The sequence below is a fragment of the Scomber japonicus genome, chromosome 5, assembly GCF_027409825.1.
Source record: "Scomber japonicus isolate fScoJap1 chromosome 5, fScoJap1.pri, whole genome shotgun sequence".
NCBI classification, from domain to species: Eukaryota; Metazoa; Chordata; class Actinopteri; order Scombriformes; family Scombridae; genus Scomber; species Scomber japonicus.
In genome coordinates, this window is record NC_070582.1 from 2,399,289 (window position 1) to 2,422,138 (window position 22,850).

At 41.4% G+C, this 22,850-nt stretch overlaps 1 protein-coding gene across 1 annotated transcript in view; it reads right to left on the bottom strand.

The window, feature by feature from the left end:
* Positions 1–22,850, bottom strand: part of LOC128359172 (NACHT, LRR and PYD domains-containing protein 12-like) — a 28,552-nt gene that overhangs the window by 3,864 nt on the left and 1,838 nt on the right. Inside the window, exons 2-3 of the mRNA XM_053319609.1 lie at positions 19,312–19,485; positions 1,640–1,813 (exon numbers count right to left, since the gene is read on the bottom strand). Coding sequence (XP_053175584.1) covers positions 1,640–1,813; positions 19,312–19,485 — 348 coding nt within the window. The remainder of the gene's footprint in view (positions 1–1,639; positions 1,814–19,311; positions 19,486–22,850) is intronic.

Below are 22,850 nucleotides of genomic sequence, written 5' to 3' on the forward strand. Positions count from 1 at the left end.
AGCCAGTGTTACATTATGAGCTGTTATTACATTATGAGCTGTTATTACATTATGAGTTGCTATATAGTTGGGCTCATAATGTAATAAATTGTTACATTATGCGCAACAGCGTTATTACGTTATGTGCGCAAGATTTTATTACATTATGAGCCATTATTACATTATGAGTTGCTACAGTTGTTTCTCTTTTAGTCATGCACTGATTCTTGAGACTTTGGCAAAAACATCTCCCACTAAGAATTTGACAATCTATTTTAAACATTAATCACATTCTGTTATTTAAACGTATCAGGGTTGATTATCTGAGGATGTTTTACACAAATATAACTTTTTTTCATGTGTTGTTTTGATTTGATATGAAACTGTGAGAAATATTTGAAATGTATAATATATATATCAGATGAAAGAATGAATTGAAAAAAAAAACATTAAAAACTAAAATCTGTTCATTTTCAAAATTATTTACTTCAATTTTGTGCTTGCCAAAAATGTGTCCCAAGTTTTTGTCAACACTGTAAGATATTTATAAATAAGCAATACAATCAGGCAACGACATGGTCAGCTGTATTCCTGAGGACCCGCTTTCCATTCTACACATCTGATAAATGAAACAAAGTCAAACAAGCTCCTCTACGTTTATTATTTTTTCAATAAATTTTACATATTTATTCATGTTGCTGATGTCACAACCATGATGCACCAACACTGTCTCTTTTGTATTTGGAGAATTCTTCTAAATGATAAAATAAATGTAAGCAATTTAAAAAGAAGTCAGAGGTAGCTAACAACAGAAAGAAAACAAGATGGCTTCTGTATATGGCTCATGCATGTCATCTAAAAAAGTGTGTTTTTATCAACACGGTCAGGTTTTCTGTCTGACGGTGTTGACACATAGTATGACAATGTTGACAAAAAGTGTTGGCTATGATTACAATAAATGGTCATTTGGTTTGTAATATGTCCTTAACCTCTATAATTATGTCTCAATGATGACATTTTAATACTTTTTCACAGGGGTGATTCTAGGATCAGACCTTTACAGGGGCTCAACTCCTAATAAGAATTTTTCATACAATGCCCTGCAAGTGTTCAAACCCTCTGCTAAATAATTCATTTCACTGAATAACATAAATTACATCAATACATAGTAGAGCGGTCTACTATAATGTATAATAATAATGGTTCAGAATAAATCAGATTTCTACAGAGAGGACCCTAAAATAGTTAATGAGCCCTGAGGGAAACACCATATTAATGACAGAACTATCCAAAGTACATTAAACCTGTTCAAATAAAACCATTTGAACCTGTTGCATGAGTGTTTGTCCCATCTCTAACATACAGGCTCGCAAAATAATTAAAGTTGTATAAAATAAGTTTTAGGGGAAAAAAATACAATAATAAATGACTTAGTTTTAGGGGTGCTTAGATCAAATTTAGGGGTGCTTGAGCACCCATAAAACGGGTCATGTAGTTACTTTCTGATGAGTCTGAAGCAGTTGACATTTGATTCAACCTTTTTTTTAGGATATTATTCACTTATTTATCAAATGTTAGATGTGAGTCTAAGATGATTCCCAAGTACTTGACATTGTCAACCTCAATGATCTCAGCACAGAAGTAAGAAATGGTGTCTGACCTCAGAGTCTCCAGTCTACAGTTTGGACTCTCCAGTCCAGCAGACAGACACTTCACTCCTGAATCCTGCAGCTTGTTTCCTCCCAGATCCAGCTCTCTGAGATGGGAGGGGTTGCACTTCAGAGCTGAGGCCAGAGAAGCACAGCTGATCTCTGACAAACTGCAGCACTCCAATCTGAATAAAGAATAAAAGATGTGAGTTTAGAAGACAAAGTTCCTGTTTGAAATCATTCAGTGTTTCATAATGTGTTGAGATGTGAAGAAGGTTTAGAAGCTGCTGAACAGCCTTCAGAGGATCTGAGAGGAGCTGAAAATAGAAAGATTTTTAAACATCAACTAAAAACCATCTGTTTAGTCTGGCTTATATCCTGTTTTATCATTTTATGCTTTTATTATTTACATTTATTTTATTTATGATCATTATTCTTTTATCCTCTCAACATTTTACGGTTGATCATCATCATTTATTATAGTATAATTTTCCTAGTTTACTAATGTATTTTTTTGTAGTAGTTCAGTTTTATTTAAATTAATTTGTTATTTTTATTGTTTGTATTTTATCATCAGTATTAACTTCTCATTTTTTATTATTGTCTTGTTTAATTAACATTCTTTGCTTTTTCAGTTATTTTAATAAAAAACCGACACAGCGTCGGGAAGACCTCACCTGTGTGATGAGCCTCTGCAGAGCAGAAACATCTACAATCAGGGAGCCAGTAAGACGGTAAACTTTTAAAGAGTGTCTGCAGAGAATTATTACTACAGCTGAACTCGGGGTTGGTTGATGATTTAACTCTTTAAATGCAACTTGATGATTTATATTTTTAATCTGTTGATTGCGAGGGTATTTATTAATGTGATACTTGGTTCATTCATGTATGGAAGATTGGTTTAAAAACAGTGTGTCATTTAAAAGCTACATCATTTAAAACATTTATAATTTAAATATTTAATTGAATGAATATGACAGTAAAATATTACAACAATGTTTCACGAGCAAGGAACACATCACCAATGAAATACGATTTAACAGATTTATTGACAGATTGAATGAATTGTGCATAATTGATGATGAGTGGTCTTGGTACGGAGATCTGGATGCGGTGTGGGGAGGTCGGATGAAGGATCCACCGCTGCGCCTGGGCAGCGACAAACCCCCAAAAAAACTCCAATTATTTTAGACATGCTTGTGCGGATCTTAGATCGTTGAGGTCTGAGTGGATATATCGGTGGTACGTTAATGAGGCCCAACGGCCCATAATTTGAATGAAGTGCTCGAGTATGCCGTTATGGGAAGCTGAAGTCGCAGCACCGATCCTAAAAGAGTGCCCGGAGTAATGTGTAGATGATAAACCGAATAATGACATGAATTTGGCATAAGTGATGATGAAACCAGGACCGAGTGGTTATTTGACCGGATTCGGAGATGAAGAGAGGATGAGATAGAGGTGTGCCGTGAGATTTTCAGTAGAGGAGATAGTTAGAAAGGATGACGAATGGATATAAGGAAGACTGGTTTTTAAAGTAAAAGACAGGTGTAGGATGGCCGGATTGATTCGTTTTTGTTTTCTTCAGATGGAGTACTATAGTGTCGTCGGAAAACAGTGATAAGTCGGAGATGCAAGCATGACGGCACGGGTCGAAGTGGGATGATGATGCGGTGAATTCTGAGCATCTGAGGAAACCGAAAAAAGCTAAAATAAACATCGCTTCGAGGGTCAGGGCGATGTGAGGAGTTTGGTAACCGGAGCGAAGGCAAGCGGACAATAGTTTGGCGGTAAGAGGAAGCCGTTTAGGAGGTTTGGCTGGTTCTTGGCGGAGGAGACTGGAGAGAAGAGACTTTACTTGGGGATGGTTTAAGGCTGGGCTGGGAGTACCAGTGATAAGTTTAGAGAACAAACTAATACCGCTGAGGTAGGATTTGATGGTAGATGTTCTTATCTTCAAGGCAGAATGAGAATAAGTAACGTAGAAGATTACAGTGGTGAGATCAAACAAGGGGAAAAAGATGTTATGTCGGTTATGAAATTGCTGAAAATTATTCCAGGCTGTCCAGTATGAGGAGAGTGTTGCAGGTGATAAACTGTTAATTATATGATTTTGGGATTCGACGATCAGGGGTATGAGAGATGGATTTACAAGTTGAAAGTCAATGCTGAATATGGGGGAACTGGAGTCGGCAGCGTTTCGGCGTGTGGAGCCAAGTTTCTGAACTTCTGAAACATGAAGCGAGAGAGAGAGGCAGCGATAGTATTATGGTGGCCTGGGACGTGGGCAGCGCGGAGGATATATTGGTGGGTGACAGAGTGCCATGTGAGGCGACGCATAAATGGCATGATTGAATTGGAGTTGGAGCGACCTTTGTTAATGATATCAACTACTGAAAGATTATCGGAGTGTATGAGGATGGATTTACTGGACCATTCGTGCCCCCATAGCAGAGGCGGTCCTGGCTAGTTTTGCACCCTGGGCGGACCGACCATCGCCCCCCCCAACACATGCACAATATTGAACTATTTATGTTATTTTATAACATATGTTATCAAATACAGAAATTAACAAGAGAAAGAAATTAAGATAAAAAAATGACATAACTTACATGTAGCTATAACAGTTCTGTATTAATTTTATAAATGTATTACTATTTATTTGGAAGCAGCAGTTTGTGTTGTGTGGCCTGGGATCATAATCATCACAGGTCAGTCTATCCCCCGCCCCCCTCCCCTCCTTGCTTTTCCTCTGAGAGTGAGACTCACTCACAACCTGCCTCTGCAGTCGCAAGTTGATCCCCCTCCCCCTCCCCTTTGCCTTTTCTTCTGACACACACAACCTGTATACATGACTCACAGCAGCACGTTGACGTGCTGTTTTTTTTTTTTTTTTGAGGACACACTTTTTTTTTCTTTTTTTTTTTTGAGAGCGCTCGTGCGCCCCCAAGTAGATTGCGCCCTGGGCGGTTGCCCACATTGCCCATAGCAAAAACCGCCCCTGCCCCATAGGACGGCGGTAGCTACTATTGGGTAGATTTCGAAGAGTGCCGAGGAAGTGAACCATCTACCATTGTAGAAACCCCCAAAACCAGCTGAGGGAGCAGCATCAGTGAAGAGTTAAATTTCGAGGGAGTTGGTTAATTGGTCGTCGTAAAAGAAAGATATACCATTCCAGTTCAAGAGGAGATGGAGCCATAAGCACAGCTCAGCGAGACATGATGGATTCAGTGAGACGGATGACAGGAGCGATGGGACTGAAGAAGCAATAGACAGAAGGTGAGAAATGAATGCACGACCCTGGGGGATAATTCGCAGGGCGATGTTTGGTGCAAGATGGGGCCAAGAGGAAATTAGATATGAGAATACAGATATGTTTAAGCTTCTCGATGGGGAGGGACGCTTGGAACAAGTTAGTATCGAGAGTGATGCCCAAGAACTCTAATGAAGTAGATGGGCCCTCCGTTTTCTCCGCCGACAGTGGGACACCAAGGTCGGTAAACACAGAGGTCAGTGTGGCTATGCCAGATGCGGGAGGAGAAGAAGGTGGGGTAATGAGCAGAAAATCATCTAAGAGATGAACGAGGAATTGGATGCCGTGATTATTACATAATATCCAGCATAGGGCTTCTGATAAAGTGTCGAACAGCTTGGGACTACTTTTGCAGCCGAAGGTGAGTCTTACTGCGAAGTAGTATGCACTTCGCCATTGTACACCGGAAAAAACGCCAGACATCAGGGTGAATAGGGAGAACTTTACATGCACTCATGATGTCGGCTTTTGAAAGCCATGAACCTTTGCCTGCGAGTTTAATGAGTGCGATGGCATGGTTTATGGTAGCGTAATGAAGTGAGTAGTCTTCGCTAGGAATGAGGCTGTTAACGCTGGGGACGCTGCTGCCGGAGTATTTTCGAGTTGCTATACTGAGAGGGCTAATACAAAAGGTAGATAAAGGAGGTTGAGAAAAGGGGCCGATCATGAAGCCTTGCTCGATCTCTTTGGAGAGTAGGTGATCAACAAAGCTAGGGTCGTTAATGGCTGACTTCAGATTCCTACATTCGAATGAAATGGATGGTTCTGCTGATATACCGGGGTGGAAGCCTTCCTCGAATCCGGTAACGAGAAATTCAACGAATGCTGGATCAGGGTGGTGACAGAGAGCACCTTTCAATGCCATGATGTTTATGGGTGTCGAGGGGTGCTTACCTGACTTAATGGAAGTGGGGTTATGCGGGCATGCAGACCTGGCATGTCCGCCGCCACAGAAGGAGCACACATGAAGGTAGCGGCATTGAGACATTTTGCACCCTTCTTCATTAAAGTTATTGCATATGGTGCGTCCGCCTTTGTGTAAAATGGGTCTTCCCCTCTTATCCACTTTGTTAATATTGGGTGAAAAGAGGGGGCGATTGGATGCAACTGGCCTGGGAATGAGAGTCGCTGGAGGGGCTGGTGATGGTGTATGGGGAAGGGCATAACTCCTGGTCAGATTAAGTTGGTTACCGGTCGTGGCCGGGATAGAACAGGCGGATGCGGGATGAGAAGGTGCGCCGCACAGGGAACAAGGCTGAGTGGCGCGGGTGGCAAAGATGCAACAATAAGTCTCGGTGTCCAGTGTGCCCCAGTAAGTAACTTTGTTAAATTGTTGAAGGCGGGCTGCTGCTTCGGAAGCGAAGTGTATATGATATTGGTAAAAACCGAAACCGTCAAAACGGAGTGCCAGATTAAGGGTAATTGACATATAGTCATCCAGTTCTTGGCGTTGTGCCAGAAATCTGGAGCAGAGGACGTCTCTGTATAACGAGAACGTGTAAGCGAACTCCGTGTGGGATTAAGTTCCCTGAAGCCGGAGGATGGTTTTTGGTAAAAAATACCTTACGGGTTCATCTGTTTGTCTATCAACTGGAGATTGGTGGAGGGAGGGAAGGAGCAATATGGCTAGGTCGACATAATTACCGTCTAATATTTGTTTCCTGATATTGGTGGGGGAATCTAGCTGAATTGTGCGGTACGGAAAGGGCCGGCAACCCGGTGCTAGTGACCTCGGTTTGTGGAAATAGCTGCCCGTAAAGTAGATCGGCATGGGAGGCTGGCATCCCGGTGCTATAGAGTCCTGCCGAGGCAGCCTGCTGATTTTGAGCCGAAGAGAGTGCTGGGGGCGCTGGCATCCCGGTTCCATATGTCCCACGAGACACTGAGTGCTGGTAGTGATTGGAAGGAGCTGCAAAATGTTCGGCATCTCGGTGCTATCTGCTCCTGCTAAGGCAGCCTGCTGCTGTTGGAAGGAGGAAAAGCAGGTTGTGGGTGCTGGCATCCCGCTGCCACACGCCCCATGAGCCATTAATTGGGATTGAACAGAGCTTTTAGACATCCCCGTGCCATGATGAGCTGCTGCATAGGTGTGTCTACGCTGCGTGGAAAGCGAAGCAGTTCGTACTGGCAACCCGGTGCCAGTCGCTGCTGCTGAACCAAGGGGGTGGGCTGGGTGAGGAGAAGGCTGGGAGTCCTGGCATCCCGGTGCCAGGTTTCTTCTCCCTGACTGACTGCAAAGGATGCATGTAGTGTACGATGGCTGCAGTATCATGCTGAGACTGGTGGGCGGTAACCGGAGTTTCCCTCAGCTTTGAAGCACTCTTCATCCTTTTTGGATTGGAGGCTTGAGGCTGGGAATAAGTTACCTCTCTGGGCGGGGTTCTGATGTCACATGTGACGTCACATGGACGGACGCCGGTGAGGAAGGTGGTGCAGGAGCAGCACGCGGCCATGGCTGTTGAAAAGTTTGGCCTTGTTGTAGGCACGGCTGAAGTGGATTCCCCTCTCTCGGAGTGTCTTATGGAGGGTGGCCACGGTCCAGTCAGAGATGTTTGAGGAGAACTGGCTGGTAGCGGACCTTGGTGGGGCATGGTGGCGCATCGAGCGGCTGCGGGTGGAGACGCCGGTGTCGGAGCACAGTTGGGGGGCTGGAGTTATCCTCGCAGGTGAGGGAATTGGATGACTGCGGGGTCTTCTGGAGGAAGTCCTCGAAGCGCTGCGTCCTCTTTTGGCTGGTGGGGGAGGTGTACCTGGCGAGGTGGAGGAGTCGTCGGATGAACTGTAGTTTTGGAGGTTGAGGAGAGATGATCCGGGCGGGATGGTGACGATGGAGGACACAGAGCTTGCAGGAGTCGACTGCTTCCTTGGCTGGTTTAGGAGCCGGGATGGTGGGGCCTCGGGCACCGAGGCTATGGCGGCTCCTTCGGCTGGTTGGAGACCTTGGTGTTGGGTAAATGGTGTACCTCCGAAAACCTCATCGTCGGAGGGAGACAGAGATAGGAAATCCATGCCGTGGTAACTGGTAAGTCACTATTAATAAGTAACTTCTTGATCACAATGGTTGTTCTAGTACAGGCGGGAGAAACACGAATGCGAGCGAACAAGGGGGCAGATGGTTAAGTCTGTTTATATAGGAGCCGGAAGGGGTGTAATTGGTGTGTGTTCCCGCTCCTGAAACTGCGCTTGTCAAGCTTCGATAAAATGCAATAAACATTAAAATGTACTAAAATTCATTCATTACCTGATGTGAAGCTTAATAATTATAACAGTGAGTAACTTTATTTACACTTAATGTTTAATTTAAAGGAAATAGGACACTTTGGGGTTTCATAATATTTGTAAATGTGGATATTTTCCTGTTTACATTCATTTCATGTTTATTTATTTGCAATACCATATACAGTATTAATAATCTTTTTGTTGTTTAAAGGTTTTTCACCTAATGAAAGGACTAATGAGACTAATGAAACTAATGAATTACAGCTAATGCCTTACAACCAATCACATACAACTTTCAAACTGTCAAACTGAACTTCTGAACCTGCAAAGAAAAGAAGAAAAAAGACAAAGCAAAGCTGTTTGGTCATTGAGTGAAATCCAGTTAAAACTCTGAGTAGACGGATCTTTCTCTTTCAAGTGGAGAAGCTGCACAGATTCTTAAGAAAGACAAAACTTGATAACAATATTAAACACGTCTTTACAGACAGCAGACAAGCATCACACAACTATTGCATAGAAAACTAAAGAGGAGGAATAAAGAAAGAACAAATACATGAAATAAGTGTATCGACTTATTTCATGTATATGGTGAATGGACTGCACTTATATAAAAGCTTTCGAGTCTTCCAACCACTGAAAGCTCTTTTACACTTCAAGTAACATTCACGCATCGCTGGCACAGACATCATGAACTATTTGGGTTCAGTATTTAGTCTGAAGACACTTCCACATGTGGGCTGGAGGAGCCGGGAATAGAACCAGTGATCTTGTGACTGCTGGACGAGCCGCTCTACTACCTGAGTCACAGCTGCCCCTAAATAAGAGGAGGAGTCCCAGGGACTCTCTGGAAGTTGAACTTTCTGTTAACTTCCAGAGTTTCATGGATTTCTTCTTCTCCATTAATTTCAGTGAGAACAAATAAAGACACAGCTCCTTGTGAAATATGTAGAAACTCTGTTGTGTTTTCAGGAATCTATTCTTCTGTAAAAACAACAAACAAGAATAATGATGATGTTGACATCAGCTTGCCAAGTATCCATTCTTGTGAAATATGAAATCCGTTTCCATAAAACCGGAATACTTTCCTCAATATGTCAACATGTATTTAGTCCAACACGTAACGTAATAACACAAATAACAAACCATATACGGTCCGTTTACGTCATTTCCTGACCTGCACGTGCATCTCAGAGTACACGTGACTAGATGTTTACGACCGTGAGCCTCTTCTGCTTCTGACGACACCACACACAAGCCAATCGGTGTTTAGGATTAGGCAGTACATGTCTCCAAAGCCAATGAGGATATGTGACCGACGACAATGACGACATGGGTTTGATTGACAGCTGTTCAAGCCTATGGAAATATTCGGTGAAATGAAGTAGATAACCTTTTAGCCAATAGTCTAAGCTTTCCAACGGTGTATGACACTAAGCTATCAGTTTGGCTGTCCATAAACAAACTCCAAGCGTAACCGGCGTGCGCCCGGTGCGTAAAAGAGTTGAACCATATATCATTACGCACTCGGCATTTTGGTACACGGTTGGTTCTTCTTCGACTTGACATATGACTTATAGCAAAATAAACAGATAGATAGACAGATAGATAGATATGGCCAAACAAAAAAAATATGGTTATATATAATAATAATAATAATAATAATAATAATAATAATAATATGGTGTCAGCTTTCATTAGAGACCAATATTTTGATTGTAGGCAAAGGGGTTGTGAAGTTATAGGTGTTTGATTGTGGTTATACAGCTTTGGTAACCATGGTAACCAAGTGTCCATTTGGAGTCTCCAAAAAGGACCTGAGGAAAACGCATGGACATACCTGTTGAAAAATAACTATAACTATAACTAAAATTCATCTTTTGGTCTTTTGACTCCAAATTTGGACTGCATGAAGCCAAGACCTGTGGCTGTGGCCTCATTGTGTCAATATCCCGCTGAGAGGTCCATTAATGTCTGTTCACATGTCATTGTATAGGCAAACCTATGGGCGAGTAAACAACCCCATCATTGTAACCTCTGCCACTCGTTGTCAGTAAGTCACAGAATCACACAGACACTTTTACAAGAATCCTGAGAGTATTTTCTTTCCAATGATACCAGACACATCTCTGAGTCTCAAACTATGTGGGATCTGTGCTGCTCACAACTTGGGCATGTCGTTTAGGCTAACAACATAAAAAATAGGGGCGTATGTTAAGTGGTTAAACTAAAAGTGTCAGAAATTGTTTCCAGTATTTTCCACTAAGAGCATTACAGACCATATTCTTCTCTCCACACAGTTTGTGTCAAATAAGGATTTATTCCTAAATACCACAAACCTCTAATTCCACAATGTGCTGTTATGGAAACTAAAATTATGCTTTAAATCATTTTCCAATATAGTAATACCTGTTGATGAAATGTAGATCATTTAAAAGGAGCTTTTTTAGCTCATCATCACATCTCAGAAGAAGGTTAAGTTTGATACAAATGTTTCCTCAGATATGAAACCATGAACTGTTTTCATTTTGTTTTAATAGTAATATTAACTCTCTCTCATCGGGGGCAGTGCCTCTGGATTGGCAGACTGCGGTGGTGGTCCCTCTTTTTAAGAAGGGGGACCGGAGGGTGTGTTCCAATTACAGGGGAATCACACTCCTCAGCCTCCCTGGTAAGGTCTATTCGGGGGCGAATTAGTTTAACCTCGGATTCAGGAGGAGCAGTGTGGTTTTCGTCCAGGCCGTGGAATTGTGGACCAGCTCTACACCCTCTGCAGGATCCTTGAGGGTGCATGGGAGTTTGTATTCCTCCGGGATTACGGGGTACCGGACCCCCTGATAAGGGCCGTCCGTGCCCTGTAGCAGAGCTTGGTCCGCATTGCCGGTAATAAGTCGGACTTGTTTCCAGTGAGGGTTGGACACCGCCAGGGCTGCCCTTTGTCACCGATCTTGTTCATAATCTTTATGGACAGGATTTCTAGGAGGGTCCTGGGTATGGCGGTTTGGTGACCTCAGGATTGGGTCACTGCTTTTTGCGGATGATGTGGTCCTGTTGGCTTCATCAGACCGTGACCTCCAACTCTCACTGGATCGGTTCGCAGCCGAGTGTGAAGTGGCCGGGATGAGAATCAGCACCTCTAAATCCGAGGCCATGGTCCTCAACCAGAAAAGGGTGGAGTGCACTCTCCGGGTTAGGGTTAGATCCTGCCCCAAGTGGAGGAGTTCAAGTACCTCTGGGTCTTGTTCAGGAGTGAGGGAAGGATGGAACGTGAAATCGACAGGCGGATCGGTGCGGCGTCTGCAGTAATGCGGACTCTGCACAGATCCGTCGTGGTGAAGAGAGAGCTGAGCCGAAAGGCGAAGCTCTCGATTTACCAGTGGATCTTCGTTCCTACCCTCACCTCTGGTCATGAGCTTTGGGTAGTGACCGAAAGAACAAGATCGCGGGTACAAGCGGCCGAAATGAGCTTCCTCCGTAGGCTGGCTGGGCTCTCCCTTAGAGATAGGATGAGAAGCTCAGTTATCTGGAGAGAGCTCGGAGTAGACCCGCTGCTCCTCCGCATCGAGAGGAGCCAGATGAGGTGGCTCAGCCATCTAATTAGGATGCCTCCCGGACACCTCCCTGGTGAGGTGTTCAGGGCACGTCCCACCGGTAGGAGACCCAGGACACGCTGGAGAGACTATGTCTCTCGGCTGGCCTGGGAACGCCTCGGGATCCCCCGGGAAGAGCTGGACGAAGTGGCTGGGGAGAGGGAAGTCAGGGCTTCCCTGTTTAGGTTGCTGCCCCCGCAACCCGAGCCCGGATAAAGCGGAAGAGGACGGTACGGTATGGTAATATTAATACACTCAATATCAAAGGCTTTTAGCCTCCTTCCTCATATTCTTCATCATCATTAATTTTCTAATACAGTATGATTTTCCAATAGAATGAAAGTTAACCTGGTTTATAGCTTTTATTGCATTTCTGGGAAGTGACATTGAGTAATCTGAGTAAATTAATCGTTAAATGCGTTCAATGTTTATTAGAACAATTCAGCCAATAATAGAGAAGTCTGTCTGTGAGCACGAGTTCAGATCAGATTTATATTTATCTACATTATTCCAAATATGGAGATAATCTAGTGAATTATTATCCTTTGTAATGTGTATGCGGAGGTATTTAATGGTTGATTTAACAGGAATATTATGAACTGTCATCAGATGGAAGTTATTCATTCCAGAGCTGGTGACTCGGACTTGCGACTCGTACTCGAGTCGCACTACACATTGACTTCAGACTCGACTCGGACTCGACCTCAAAAGACTTCAGACTTGACTCGGACTCGAGGCTGGAGACTCGCAAATTACCATTATTTTCATGTTATCATTTATATTCTCATTATTTATTATCTGTCATTCGTCTTCTCTGTTTGCATTTGGGAAGTGATCTCTGGCTGTGACTGAGGATGACAGTAAACACCAACATCACGCACGTGCCGTGTGTACGCGCGCATTTCGAGCAGAGCCCGTCTACTACTGTATACTGTATTAGAAACTCTCTGATTTCAAGACAATGGCCAGTGAAAGAAGCCCAAAGGGCTCCCTTGGATCATTACATTTGGCTACAATGCCTTCACGCAGTCAGCCAACAAACGGACAGCAGTGTGCAAAGTGTGCAACAAGAAGATTCAAGATTTTGGTTCAACCACTTCAAACTTCATCCGGCATCTGAAAACGCACCCAGACCGGTCAGTCACTTGCTAATGTGAAAGACGTTAAAATTAGCAATTAGCTCTCAAACGAATATTAACGTTACATTCTTGCTGCTGGCCATATGATGTGACAGGCTGAGTTAACATTTCATAACGGTGTGCCAGAAGACTATTCTGTGACATTGTCTTAAGTTAAGTTACAGTACAGTCACCCAGTGGCGTTTTATGTGTAAAAAATTAGTGGAGCACCTACACATTTAATGCTTTATAAGAGTCATACCCAAGCAGCCTATTCTAGATATCAAGAAGGATATTTGTCACATATCGAGAGAGAGAGAGGGAGAGAGAAAGAGAAAGAGAGAGAGGGGGAGGGAGAGAGAGAGAGAGGAGTCATACTGTAATAACTATAACGGTTATTTCTTTTATTGTATTTTACAGCATTGTTAAAAAAAACTCTTATTAAAGAAAAATACAGTTATGAAATTGAATCAATCCTTTGTATTTTTTCCACATCACATTGCTGTAGATTCTAGTGAAACAATCATCAATACTGTCTTATATAGAGGATTTTACAGCTTATAGAATTTGAATTTGATTTAGTGTTTGCGAGAGACTTGAAACTTGACTTGGACTCTTAACCAGAGACTTGAGACTTGACACGGACTTGACCCTCTAAGACTTGAGACTTGACTCGGACTCTCACTCAAAGACTTGAGACTTGACTTGGACTTGCAAAAAATGACTTGTGAACACCTCTGATTCATTCACATTTTAAAGGTTTCATTTTATTTTTGTAATCAGTCAGCTGTCAATTTTTAAAAATCTGTACATTTTGTAAGAATGGAGATAATTTGTGCTGCTGTGATAAAAAGCAAAGGAGAAGCAGGACAACCTTGTTTAATTCCTTTATCAGTATTTAGTGTCTTTGTTAAGTAGTTTGCTTCATTAATAAAGTTTGTTAAAGGCTTTAATAAATAATAAAAATAAAACTTTCATCTTCAGTTAAATGATTATAATCCAGTGAGTCAAACACAAGTCATACATTGTTATGAATTGAACCTTTTATAAAATAAGATTTCTGATTCAAAATGCAACATAACAGATGTGTTTCACACCTTTCTCCATCACTCATCCTGATCTTTAATGACTGTCAACCACTCTGTTACACTCTTTAAATCTAGCTATATCCACCACATACGCTACTCCATCAACGCTTTACTGGAACTCTTCTATGAAGTGGGAAACTAACTAACTCAGATATTTCCAACAGCTTCTTCAGATGTGTCTGTGACACATCCAACAATGATCAATCCACTTCTTTTAACATCGGCTAAGTTGACATCATCTTAACCCAACTTGTGACTCCATGTTTGTTTGACAGAAATCAGAATCTGTCCTCGCTCCCTGTTCATTTTATTCCAGCTGAGAGGATTTCTCTTTCATTCTCACTATCATGACTGGAACTGAAACATTTCTTCCTTTTTCTCCATGATTTCTTTCTTCTGCAGGACTGTTGTGACTCAATGCTGCTAATATAGCAGCTAACAGCTAATATAGCAGTTCATCTACATTATTAAATTGAAAATCTGATTTTTTTTCACATAAATTGATTTCCACAAAGTCGACATTTTAAACATGATGCTGCTCTAATTGAACCATTTACAACAAGTAACCACTGCATACACACAGCACAGTGCACATGTTCACATGTTCACTGAGTAAAGGTACAAATGCAAAGATTGATCTCAGGATTTCAAATATTGATTATTTATCATTAAAATAAGAATCAGACTTTCCCATTAAGATACTCAGAGTGGATCAGCATAATATCAACTTTATGTCTGCAGTGTATTGTCACCACAACTGTCACATCATATTGATCTCAGCACAGAAGTAAGAAATGTGTCTAACCTCAGAGCCTTCAGTCTACAGTCTGGACTCTCCAGAAGATCACACAGTAGCTTCAATCCTGAATCCTTCAGGTCATTTCTTCCCAGATCCAGCTCTCTGAGATGGGAGGGGTTGCACTTAAGAGCTGAGACCAGAGACGCACAGCGGACCTCTGACAACCTGCAGTAATACAATCTGAATAAAGAATAAAATATGTAGATAAATTAAATAGATTAAATGTGTAGTTCAACAGTATTTTGTCCTGTTTGTTGAAGTTTTACCTAAAATGAGCAGAGTGACTTTGTCTTTGTGTTATTGTGGATCATCATCATGTCAGCCTTCTACACACATCATCGAAATGTCACCACAACATTCAGACACACATTCACGCTAACCCTAACTCAAAAAATAATTTAATCAACTGCATTGATCTCTCTCTCATTAAAACACATTAAACAATATAATAAAGAAATATTTCTCCTTCATCAAGTAAAATTGATCAGTTCCAAACAGATATTAGTGGAGAGGATCTTCTGTATACAGATGTGACTCTTTACCAAAAATTATAAACATTCATTAAACAACTAACAGTGAATATTTTCTACAGTTTCTTTAAGAATCATCTTTTATAACTACACACTAAACTTTGTACAGTAACACAATGAAAATATGGAAATAAAATGCACTTCATGGATGTAAGTTATGTAAGTACATAAATTAGTTTCAGCTGTTAAACATTAAGATCGTCAATAGTAACAGACAGTCAGTGAACTGACCTCAGAGTCTCCAGTCTACAGTTTGGACTCTCCAGTCCAGCAGACAGATGCTTCGCTGATGAATCCTGCAGCTTGTTTCCACTCAGGTCCAGGTGTGTGAGATGGGAGGGGTTGTACTTCAGAGCTGAGGTCACAACTTCACAGAGAGTCTCTGAGAGTCCACAGTTAACAAGTCTGCGATGACAGATAATATATAAAACACACTTTAATATTAAATATAGATTTTAGGCATTTTGATCACTAAACAAACTGAGATGTGACGACTAGCTCACTTCTCTCTGTTGGCAGAGCTGGTCGGACATTAATCACAAGGTTGATGGTTTGAAACTTGAGCTCCTTCTGTCCACATGTCCAAGTGTCTTTGAGCAACACACTGAATACTAAACTGTACGTGTATGTTTGTAAGTTTTAATATTAAGTGCTAAATTTATTTTTGTTTGATTAAAATGTTTTTGTTTAGTTTTTTACTAATTAGGCTATAATTCAATTATTTATTCCTATTTTGGTTTGATAAATCCTATTTTTGTTGTCTCTAACCCTACTGTAACACTTCCTTTTCTAAACCCAAAAATAAAATGCTGACTAAATAATGATAATAATCAAGAGGATCACATGGATGAAGAGGAAGATGAGGAGGATGAAGAACAGATTTTCTTTGACAAAGAGCAGCAGAATTGTGACTGCTTCAGGTTATTTCTTTTACTTCAGTTGGATCAGGTGCTGCTCTGATAGAGAGTGTGGTTCAACTGTTATTATGTTAATACAGTTTAACTTTTCTTTTTTTTTAAATTAATTTTATTATTAATATAATATCCACATAAATTCAGCTTTCTATTATCAATTGATTTTATTTCAGTGTTTTGGTAACTGGGGGTTACACTTTGCTCACTTGAGTCGTATCCTTGTGTCCTTAGTCCCTCCCTCCTAAGATACAAGGGAGAGATGCAGGAAAAGATGTGAGAGAAGAAGAATCCAGGAAACATGTTTTTGGACGTCTTTTCCTTTCAGGCATCATCTGAAGTGACGTCAGCTGTCAGTCTGCAGCTGTTAACAGCTCTTTAGTGTCTTTTGATGTGCTGGACTTTAAATGTGATGTAGTGTTAAACATGAATACGGGTGTACAGTTAGCACTGCCAGCACAGTGATGTAGTGATGTCCTCCAATATGACAAATGAGAAGGTGAAATATCTCTGCATGTTTCTCCTCAAATCAACCGTTTGACAAACATCTGCAGGTTATACTGGGAACAGATCCATCACACCAGTTTGTAACTGCTCACACACTGAATGCACATTTCTACTTTTTAAAATCTATTCATTATTTACATCTGCATTCATTGATATTAAGTTTGTAATTCATGATTTAATAATCCATGTTATGATGAGAGTCATAATGTGAAGGAATAATTGAGGCCAGTAGCTTCTATGTTTGAAGGAAAGAGGAACTGTGTAAATCTGTCTTCCATCAAATGTGACTTTGTGCCTTGTCACAGTCTGGCTCTATGTATGTTCCTCTCAGCTCTGAGTGAGTCTGGCTCTACTAAGTTCAGCTCTCACTCACCACAACTTTCTTCCTCTCTGCTTTATGTGACTATCTAGTCATGTACAGTGCTGCTTATAGAGCGGCTTGTTTAGTGTTGGCTTAGTTACTCTTCATGTAGAATTCACTCTCTTAGCTTGTATTTATCCTCCATCATTTATGTGTTACACTTGTGTTATCCAGTCTTTTTGTTCATTTTCCTCCTTCAGTGTTTATGAGCATCTTGTGTCACCACAGTAGTGATGTCTGTATGTTGTTAGTGTTCAACATTAGATGGACATTCAGCAGCTCTGCACTACACCACTCCCATCTGCCCTGCTATCACTGCAATCAGCTCATTCCCCTCAGCTGAGCTTCCCGCCCATCTACACACAAACTATCAAGAGAAACTTTCACCTTCCTGGCTGCTGTTATATAGGAGCATGTGTTCAGTTTAAGGGATTGTTGGAAGGAAAATGTCATCTGAGACACTACTGCATTTTATTTTGTAGGAACATCCTCTGTGTCATTGTGTTTTTAGTGTTTTCTGTGTTTCCTTCCTGTGTTCATGTCCTCCTCCCCAGCCTGCTTCTCCCTCCTCACTTTCCCTCCACACCTGCCCTGCATCAGCCTCCTTAGCCCCGCCCCCCTGCTCCCTGTGTCTTCCCCAGCCAATCAGCTCCTTTCCTGTTCTCCTGCTCCGCCTGCACCTCCTCCCCTCCTCAGGTTACTTTGAAGGTAAGTCCTGAGGTACTTCTCAATTCTCTTACATTACATCCACCTCACATGTGTCTTAGTCCCGCCCACCGTGGATGCATGGAGAGACACAAGGAAATCAGTCGAGGAGAGAGGAGACGAGGAGATATGATTTTATAGAAATGAGATGTTTCCACCGAAGCGTCACGTGAAGCGACGTCTGTTTCTGTTGATGGATCAGCTGATCACAGCTGGATCAGCTGTGATCAGCTGATCACAGCTGGATCAGCTGTCAGTCGGCTTTAACAGTTGGAGCGACTTTTAACGGAGTCTGTAAACATGTGCTAAAGTTACACAGTTATCACTGACACAGCAGCAGTGTTTTCTCTCTGCAGACTGTTATGTTATATTGTATTATATTTAGGGCTGTCAATAGATTAAAATATTTAATTGCAATTTACCACACGATTGTATTAAGTTAACTCGCTATTAATCACAAATTAATCGCACAATTTTCATTTCATTTCTGAATGTACTTTAAAGGGATATGTTGCAAGTCTTTAAAGATCTTATTAACATGGGAGTGGACACAAATCCAGAACAATTAGATACTGCATGCTCCAAAAATCTGCTGTCAGTTATGATATCAGTTAAGAACTAGTTACACAGTCTGTCTCTCTTCCTTCTTTGCTGACACACACCAGGCTCGCTTAGGTGCTATTTCTCTCTCACTCACTCATCAAATACAGAAACACAACACAACATGCCCGCATTGACACATTAACAGCCGTTAAGAGAGACACACTTCCAGCTGCACTCGGCCAGCGAGGGAGGGGCATTACTCTAAGCCTACATATTTTTTTGACAAATTATTAATTTTATATACATATTCAAATACAACTGATGTTAATTATTTTCTTCTAAATCATCTAAGATTTTTAATGCCTGTTGGAATCTAATTTAAAAACCAGAGTGTTGCTGGTGTGATGGCAACCAAGCGCAAAGTAGTTGGATATTTAAACATTCTGCTCTAGCCTTCTCCCACCTCCAAAACATTCAATTACAGATCAACCAACCTGCCAAACGACTCCAGCAAGACTTACAGACCCGCTGGAATAGTACGTTTTACACGATACAGTCCTTGGTTGAGCAGAAACGGACTCTGGGAATATATATAGTGTCTGAATATAGACTCCCTCATACTCTCATGGCCCACCAGTGGGCACTGCTGGAGAAGATGCTAACTGTTCTGGGTCTGTTCCAGGAGTAAACAGTTAGCTCTTCAGACACCATGGAAACCGATGAGAACCGTACGATCAAAACCATGAAGGAAACCTTTGCTGCAGCCGTCAGGAAGCGATTTTCTGATGTGGAGGAAACCCCACTCTACAACATCACAACACTACTCGATCCCTGGTGTGTGTGTGTGTGTGTGTGTGTGTGTGTGTGTGTGTGTGTGTGTGTGTGTTCAACACAGTGAAAATATGGAAATAAAATGAACTTCATGGTAGTTATGTATGTACATAAATTAGTTTCAGCTGTTAAACATTAAGATCAACAACAGTAACAGACAGTCAGTGAACTGACCTCAGAGTCTTCAGTCTACAGTTTGGACTCTCCAGTCCAGGAGACAGACGCTTCTCTACTGAATCCTGCAGGTCATTTCCAGCCAGGTCCAAGTGTGTGAGATGGGAGGGGTTGGACTTCAGAGCTGAGGCCACAACTTCACAGTGAGTCTCTGAGAGTCCACAGCCAACAAATCTGTGATGACAGATAATATGTAATACACACTTTAATATTAAATATAGATTTTATGCATTTTGATGACGAAACAAACTGAGATGTGACGACTAGCTCAGTTCTCTCTGTTGGCAGAGCTGGTCGGACATTAATCACAAGGTTGATGGTTTGAAACTTGAGCTCCTTCTGCCCACATGTCCAAGTGTCTTTGAGCAACACACTGAATACTAAACTGTACGTGGATGTAAAAAATGTAAGTGACTTTGGACAAAAGGTGCTAAATGAAAGTAATGTAAACGTGTAATATTGTGATTTCCCCTTCAAATCAAAGCTGAGTTATTCAGTAACTCTCCTCACTCTCTCTGCTGCTGTACTGGACACTTTTTAATGGGTCGTATTGCTCATGCCCGCATTCATGTTGAACGGGCAGTAAGGCGTCTGAAGGTGTTCAAGATTCTTTCTCAAACAGTGCCCATTAACTTGGTGCCAAAAATAGACAAAATGCTCAAGATCCTTGCTGGTTTAGTGAATTTAAGAGGTGAACTTATTTCAAGTGAAAAGTGAGACATTTAATATTACACTTACACATTTCATTCATTGAACATTTTCTGATAACAATAGATAAAACTATACTTACATATTGAATTCGTTGAATTTATTTTGAAAATGACTGCACTGTTCTCTTTTGAAGTGTTTTAACTTGGGAAATAGTATTTCATTATGTACCTGCATAAGAATGACAAAGTGAATCAATCAATCAATCAAATTAGATAAAACTACACTTAAATATTGAATTCACTGAACATTTTCTGACCCTCTCAACAAGTAGAGTGCTGTATAGTTTGAGCTGCAACAATTAATCTATTATTAAATGAATTACCCACTTATCTATACATAGTTGAGTTGTTTTTTATGGAAAAAAATGTATGATTGTAATTGATTGTGTTTTATATTATGTTGTTTAAAAAAAACACATTTATTTCATCAAATAAATTGTCACAACTGTCATATTGAATTCAGACTAAAATTATAATTTACATCATATCAAATTTGCACTTGAATGCGTTCGATTTTACAACTATATCATCCTGTAACCAGCTGTTTATTGCCGACGTTGTTATTTTCCGACGTGATTTCCTTATCACACACTGGTCCGCCGCAGACTCAAAGCTTCAACCGTGTACAATGAGGCTTCTCCCAACAGCTGTTTTGGGCTAGGGCGGGACAAGCCAGGATAAGACGCTCATTGGATCATATGACAAACTCGTCCCGCCCCTGGACGCTGAGCATCTCTGGCGGTCAATGGAGCAGTGGACGGGTCGGACGCTCTACTGCTGTATGATGATTGGAGGAAATGTTTGGAGGGCTCAAAGCCCTTGATAGACAGCTTTGGGAAGGCTGAGTGTAGTTTTGCCAATGTGTCCTAACTGTCTCGCTAAATCTGGCGACTTTCTCTTCTTTTTTCTCAAAAGCAATTATCGACAAATATAGCGACTTTTCTGGTGTTATTGGAGAGTATTCTGATGTTTTGGAGACTCTGACATGAAAGTACGTACCAATCTGTCCTCAACGAGCACCGGGTGCTGCCGCGAGCCCCGCCCCCGTCCCAAAGCACTCACAGCAGCAGTGAGCAGCCTTGCGCAGCATTCCCAGCTGCAGAGAGGAGACCCACACCAATCTCTTTCAGGTGTGTGCATAGATGAAGCATACAACAGCCTCAATTAAACACTCCTTTTATTTGTAACTGCCTCGCTTCGATATGACAAGTTTTATGATGAAGACGTAAAGTGAGCTCCCCGTGTTTAAAACACCAGCGGCCACCACTGTCATTACAAAATGCAATGAAAACAATTATTAAAACTACCACATTTACCTTCCATATAGGGCTGGGCGATATGGACCAAAAGTCATATCCCGATATATTTAGGCTGAATATCGATATACGATATATATCCCGATATTTTTATCGCAAAGTGAGAGCAAATGTTTAGTCACAGTCAAAGCCAAATATGATTAATTTGATTGAAATCAGCAGGATGAAATAATGCTCAGCTGTTCAAAAAACAATAAAATGTAAACATAAATACTGTATAACCACAGGAGTACGTTCTTTGAAATCAAAGCTCCATAAGGTGCACATTTAAATGAAAAATATAGCCCATCTTAAATAAAAATAGCCCATAAAGTAAAATAAATATATTTATATGAGAAAAGCATCAACATTTTGACAACTATAAATGGCTTATTAAAATTGTATTTTATTAAAAGTAGTTGCGACTGGGTAGCTCATATCTCGGGTACATGGTTTTCAGTAACTTTTTAAATCTGACTTGTTCCACAGTTGCAACAGGGATCACATCTTTAGCGATGCGATAAGTGACCGTTTTAGTTATAGTACACCACTCGTCACTTTTCTTTTCATATGGTACACTGCGGGAAAATGAAGCTTGCAGTGAGTTTTGTTTCGGGGCTGGAGCTTTTGAGGGTTGTGGATGGCTTGCAGCTGGGGCTTCTGCAGCGCGCAGTTTCACACACTCTTCGTACTGCAGTTTGTGCCACTGTCTGTTTTAGGTGGTGAAAAAGATTTGCAGTGCTTCCACCCCTGGCTGTAACTTGTTTATGTCACTCCCTACATATAACGTGATTTTGTTGCTCATCTGATACTTTGAATCCGAACCATCTAAATATTACTGAGCCACTACTTTTTCTTTTACCAACCAATTCGTCCTTCGTACGCTCCACAGACGGTGTTGCTTCCTCCAAGTTTGTTGAAAAGTGCCGGAGTGTGTGCTCCAGCCCCTTCTCCCTCTGTGGGTGAAAGAGGAGGGGCGGGGGCGCGGGGAGCAGTGCAGTGCAGAGAGCTCCGGGTCAGCAGCTTGTTTGGAGCAAGGATCACAGCGCAAATTTGAAATATATATACGTATATCGATATATGCGATATGGTCCAATTCCATATCTCATTAAAAAATATATCGATATATTTTTTATATCGATATATTTTTTATATCGATATATCGCCCAGCCCTACTTCCATAGTATTGCAGCGGCATGGCTGCATGATCTCCCTTGCCCTGCCATACATGAACACCCTGCCGTCTGTATTTCACCTGACATGGAAACTAAAACCCAGGCTCTGTGATGGGGGACTTTTAGGCTTTGGCTGGGCTCTATGTCTGCTTTCAGGTACATCAGATTATGGCCCACTTCCTTCAGCAAAACGCGACCGACCTTCTTGCTGTGTAAATACTGATATGCCTCTGAACTTTTTAAATTATTCATTGCCTCACCGTCCGTAGCAACCAAGTCAATAAAATAGCTAAAAATGCTAGTTTACGTTATCTGCAGCCACTTCTTTAGATCGTCCTCCCATCCCTCAATAGTACAGG